Genomic DNA, 5,516 nt, shown 5'->3' with positions numbered 1-5,516 from the left:
TATAAGGCCCCCAGTTTTCCATGGATGAGGCAGTCAAGTTCTCCCAGATTCTCAGTGTAGATCTTGTGAGCTGCTGCTCTGCAAGTTAGTAACATAAGCTAACAAGCGGCATCCTAGTGTGCAATATACTACAGTTCAGCTTAACAGTCTATTGTGTGACTTCAAGCCCCTGTTAGTGCCTCTAGTGATTCTTGATCGGTAAGCTGTTTACCTTAATCAGCAACTCTTGTAGTCACGTCTCAGTCACGCACGTCACTCGTATCCACGTATTCCAGTCCAGTGGGTAGGCTAGTGGTTAGTCTATCCATTCAGCACGTCACGTCACTTCAACGAGATCAGCCAAGTTATAGTGTGTAAAGGCAATTCAATTGCTGTGGTAAGTAAAAACAACTGTACTTGCTAACAAACTTTACAGTACTACCAACACTCAACCAACCCCCTCTACAACGAACAACTGTGATAGCCCGGTATTGCTCATACCCGGTGAACCGCAGCAGAAACACATTCTGACCTGACACCGCGCGGCCTACATCGTCACATGACCGAATTGGTGGTGCCACGCTCGCCGCTGGGCGGCTCCGAGTCGTTCTCCTCACGCGTTGTCGCAAACAGCCACGCGTACCGAGCCGCAGATCTTTTGGCGGCGGTCATGCGTCGATGTTTGCGTTGGGGTAAGGCCCAGGTGGTCGCATCCGCATGATCGTCAAAGGAAGACTCGGCTTCAGAAGATTTTGGTCGCTCTTGCCCAACTCGCAGCAAAGCAATGGGAGCTGCACGTTCAAGCGTTCAAAGGCTGAGGTATGTACTTACTCCGCAGAATTATGCTGCGCAATGCTAACAACTGAGCTATCTCACAGCCTGCTTCCATTTTCAGCAATGGTTGGGTCCTCCGCGCGCAGCGCCCGCCTGCCTCGCAGCCGCCTCGGCGACCCCGCTCTCAAATAGTGCCAAGCAGCCTACTCGCTAATCGGCCACTTGCTAGCCCGCCTCATTCAGCCCTGGAGAGCCGGGGAAGAAGCTCGAGGGCACCGTGAACGCGCAGCTGCAGGTTACCCGCTGCAGCGGCCGGAACGCGCTCGCCACCGCGGGCCCGCGCAGCCTCGCCGCCCCTGCACGCTGGCGCGCCCGCTTTTCGCGGCGCCTGGATGCGCTAGTCTTTGGTGGGCAGGGTGCAGGGGCACCGCCGAGTTGGGTGTCGCGCAGGCAGTGAGGAGGGAGGAGGAGCGGCGGAGCAAGAAGTTCGCACTTAGTCCCGTCAAGACAAGGTGTGCGTTCCCTGCACCATCCGCACTTCGCGCATTGCTGACCTTCCTGCAGCCGCAACAAAATCCGCCTCGGTGCGTCGCTCTCGTGCCTCCGCAAGCCGCCAATCGTGCCGGCTGGTCTCGCGCCCACTCCCGCCAAGGCTGCTTTCGTCGGCGCCGCCCTGGAGGCTGGATGCCGCGCCGAGCTTGCTGGCGGTGGCCGCACCAACGCTGCCGCACCCCGGGCGAAGGTGGCTGAGATCCAGAGCAAGTCAAGAGCCGCCTCGTCGCACCGTTGTGTTTGGATGGTGCATCATGCCACCTTGCGGGGATGGAGTTTCGAAGGCTCGTGGATTGACTTGAATGTGGTCCCTCCGGGTCTGGCCGCGGCCTCCCCGCATACTCAGGCTGCCGGCGCGTCGTGATTCCGGCTTCGAGGAATGTCTCCCGCAGGACAAATCCAGCCTAGGTAGCCTTCCGAGCCTCCCGGAAGAGCCTGGCGGCGGATCCACGAAGATCGAGCTGGCGCTTTCTGGGCGCTACGCTCCCCGCTCAGCGTGCACCTAGAGCTGCTGCATTGCAAGATTCTGCATGACCCTTAATGGACACCGACGGGGATCCTCCACCACTGGACTCGCCACGACCCCCGTTGGCTTTACTTCTGCCGAGGCGGCGACTCCGATAGCTCGTTCTGCGACACTGCAATATCACCTGAAGGCGACCCTTGGTCCACATTGCTATCCTCCGCCGCATACTCGGACCTTCGGAATTCATACAAATGACCCCTTGTGTGTTACCCCTATTCCACGTCCGCCTCGTCAGCTACTCGCATCTCCCAGTGCGGATGCACCGACTGAATGTCCACCTTCGCCCTCTTCACCAACCCTTCCACTCGATCCCTTACCGGACGACTCCTCGCAACGATCGTCAGAGATCCTCTCCGCCGCCAGACGGCGACGATCTCCAGTTCCTCGACCTCCAGCTGGGCCCGGCGTCAACCAACCTCGAAGTTGACGAGTTCCTCCAGCTGCGCGCCGTCCGCCGCCGTCCGCTGCCTGCTGAACGCGCCGCCCGGAGCGCAGAAGCCAAGCTGGCTGAGCTCGTGCGTGCCGCAGCCAAGGCCCTCCTGCCCCCTCGCGCGGCGATATGGGTATGGATATGGACACTTCAGACGATCCTTCGGCGGCGGCGCGAGCGTATGCGCAAGCACGACTTGCCCATCGCGACGGCTCTGCGCGCGGCCGAGTTCAAGCATCATCCAGCGCCTGAGGCTGCCGGCGCGCAGTGCAGGTGAGCGCAGCGCGGACGAGTGCGAGGCCAGGGTGGCTGTACGCGCGCAGGAGGGCGGTTCGGGGGCCGGGGCGCTGGACGAGAGTGCGAAACACATGGCGCTGCGCGAGTCGGGGAGGCAGCAGTCGGCGGGTTTGGCAGTGCGGGATGCGTTAGCGAGGTCAACGAGAGGCAGGCGGGTGCCGTCCTGCACAAGGCCAAGTGCGCATGCTCAGAGCGAGTGAAGTAGAGCAGGTGCGGTGTGCGAGAGGGCACGCGCGGAGAAGACGAGACCGGGCGGGCGCGCAGATGCAGAATTCTGGCTGTGCGCAGAGGCAAGGGAGAATGGGCAGTGGTAGACAGAATGCGCGCTGCCGGGTGCACGGCACGTTTCGGTGAGAGCGAAGGCGCGTGTCGGAGGGCCAGCATAGGTGAAGTTAGGCAGCGGGTAGGGTGCTGCAAACACGGCATGATAGATCAAAGAGGAGATGCAAGTCGGGTGTGCCATGACGCGGATGAGGGCGGGAGTGTGAAGGAGGGTGATACAGGGACAGGATGCGTGTTCGCGTGCACCAGTCTATGTTAGCATCGTACTTGTCTCGTCTTCGTAGTGGCATGGGTTTGCCTTTCCATTGGCCTCTTAGCCTGCATTCTGTATGGTAGCTGTTTTCAATTCATCATAACATCACCAAAGTAAGTACACATGAGTACGAGAGAAGCTGTCCATAATCCAGTCAGGGACTTGTCGTCTGCGCGGCCTTGCACTGCATACTTCAGGCCCCGCAAACCCTGAATCAGCTCCTCTGGCCAGTTCGTATCGCCAGTCTCAACTGCGACAGTGTTAAGGCGCTCGGCAGGTGGTATTCGCCCTAGAAATGATGAGACACCTTCGTCTTCTGGGTTGTTCGCCTCGCGAGAGCCCAATAGGGCATCCTCTCCGAGACCCTCGAAGTCGACCCCATAATACTCGAGTTCTTCGTCTGTCAACAGCTGCTGATGTGGAGGAAGTTGGCCACCACGGATACCGTGGACGTACATGTCCCAACCGAACATATCGGAAGGTGTACGATTTACACCAGAAATGGTGTGGTGGTTCCAGCCTGAGACGAAATACAGCAGTTCTGTGTTGATCAGGGGTAGGAAGAGATAGTGCAGGAGGTGAATGTGGTCGATGTTGTTGATGTTCAGCCCATGGCGGAGCTCGAGGTCCGTGAAGAAGTCGGCCCATTTTGATGTTACTTGCGCTGTGACATCGACCCATAGGCGCTCGATTCGAACATTGTGGATGCTCCTGTATGCAAGCGATGAGAATCAGTACAGTGTGTAGTAGAGGCACATGAATAGGCCCACCGCCCCCAGATGTACGAGCCTCTTCCAGCCCCTACATGATCGTCCATCCAGCATGCTGCCTCGATGTTCTCCGTGCCATGGTCTCCACGAAGACGAGACGGTACTCCAAAAACTCGGCAGGCGTTGAGAAAGACATCAAGAACGGTCGAGCCTCGGTTGTTGTTGCTCGCGCGCAGACCCACAATAAGCCTTGAGTAGCCATCAATGAATCCATGTATGACGATGCGCCAGCGAATAAGACCTGCACCGCGTACGTCAGAAGGCAATCGCTGCGGCCTACACCGAAACAGACATACCATGTTGGCCGTCATGGTGCCAGAGAGCGTTCGGACCAGCTACCTGGTACTTGCGGCGTTCAATGCGGATGCGATCGAACACGCGCCGCACAGGGTCGATTCGAAGCAGGGATTGCCTCACCCGCGCTTTCGAGACATGGATGCCCAGAGTCCCCCGCAAAAAGCCAACCATCATGGTAGCCCCGGCGCGGCGGTAATGTACCCGGAGCTCCCGGACAGCGGTGTCAAGGTCGTCGTCACTGATGTCAGTGAGAGGTTGGGTATAGGAGGTGACCCGGGAGCTAGTATCTGCAGCCAGATTGTCTGCCTCGGAAACCCTGAAAGAAGTCGTGATTCCTCTGTATCTCTCGGCAAAGACTTGCATACCTGGTCTCGGAGTCCTGGTTATGCTCATCCGAAGATTCGGAAGCAGATCCATCATGTGTGCCATCGCCTGGGTTGTTCTCCACCTCTTCCATACTGCTCCTGCCATCGTCGTAGCTCGGTTCACCTTCGCGTCCAGCGAATGGATCAGACCGACACTCGCTGATGCCATACTCAATGAGAGCAGCTCGTACAGTAGATCGGTGTATGTTTAAAAAACGCGCTATATCCGCGATAGACTTGTGGCCATATGCCCAGCGGAGCCACGTCGGGTCGATGACAAGCCTTGGTCGGCCACGCCCACCACCATGGACCTGGGTGAGGATGACAGGCCTGCCATGATGAGATTGATCGAGGCTGTCACTGTGGAGGAGGTGGACATCATGACGAAGGAGTCCAAGACTATCCCGCATGATCGTAAGCTCCGAAGCATCAAATACACTGGCATTCTGGAGAAAGATCAAGGTAATCGTCAGCTTGCAGTATGTTAGGTATAAGAAGGCTTACCTGTTCAACAAGCTGGCTGAATTGCATAATGTCATCGCCGAGACGAGCAATGACAGTAGGCATCAGGAAAAACCAAAGTGTCTTATTATGTCTTTTATTGGCCATTTAAGAAATGAAGATCCTTGAAGACGGTAATGACCAATTTACACAAGTCGGTTTTATAAATGTGCCCAAAAAGATGTGTTAAGTGCTCTTAAACAGGGATCCACAACATTAATGCAAATGAAGCAGGGACCCACAACATTAATGTGAATTAAGCTGTTGCTGGATTCTGGTAGGTTGCTTTGCTTTTATTCGCTTTTCTGGTCTTCAGCGCACTTAATCTTACCTGGTAGGTAGCTTTGCTTTTACTCGCTTTTCTGGTCTTCAGCGCACTTAATCTTACTTATGTTTGCAATAATGATTGTGGGATTTATTCCATACTGGTACAACATGATGATGACACTTGTATACTATCTGGTAACTAAACAGCCCTACGACTGACGGC

The 5,516-nt window shown here is 56.5% G+C and overlaps 3 protein-coding genes across 3 annotated transcripts; 1 reads left to right on the top strand and 2 right to left on the bottom strand.

Annotated features, from left to right (window-relative positions):
- Positions 1-601: 601 nt before the first annotated feature.
- Positions 602-2,538, top strand: B0H18DRAFT_1220352 (uncharacterized protein; the record flags this gene model as incomplete). Its single annotated transcript, XM_048036723.1, has 6 exons — positions 602-798; positions 858-944; positions 983-1,160; positions 1,208-1,265; positions 1,318-1,495; positions 2,176-2,538. Exons 1-6 carry the CDS (start codon positions 697-699, stop codon positions 2,536-2,538), a joined length of 966 nt encoding a protein of 321 aa, XP_047884325.1. The 5' UTR covers positions 602-696.
- Positions 2,539-3,338: 800 nt separating this feature from the next.
- Positions 3,339-3,910, bottom strand: B0H18DRAFT_859896 (uncharacterized protein; the record flags this gene model as incomplete). The annotated part of the gene is made up of 2 exons (XM_048039697.1): positions 3,339-3,804; positions 3,864-3,910. Coding segments are annotated over 2 exons (513 nt in total), but the record flags the coding sequence as incomplete, so codon positions are not given.
- Positions 3,911-3,982: 72 nt separating this feature from the next.
- On the bottom strand, positions 3,983-4,980 carry B0H18DRAFT_862262 (uncharacterized protein; the record flags this gene model as incomplete). The annotated part of the gene is made up of 3 exons (XM_048039729.1): positions 3,983-4,132; positions 4,362-4,447; positions 4,650-4,980. Coding segments are annotated over 3 exons (567 nt in total), but the record flags the coding sequence as incomplete, so codon positions are not given.
- Positions 4,981-5,516: the final 536 nt, after the last annotated feature.

This window comes from Fomitopsis serialis (genome assembly GCF_022376445.1).
Source record: "Fomitopsis serialis strain Sig1Antser10 chromosome Unknown B0H18scaffold_677, whole genome shotgun sequence".
Taxonomy (NCBI): Eukaryota; Fungi; Basidiomycota; class Agaricomycetes; order Polyporales; family Fomitopsidaceae; genus Fomitopsis; species Fomitopsis serialis.
Note: the sequence above shows the minus strand (reverse complement) of the source record. Positions and strands in the feature narration are given on the sequence as shown.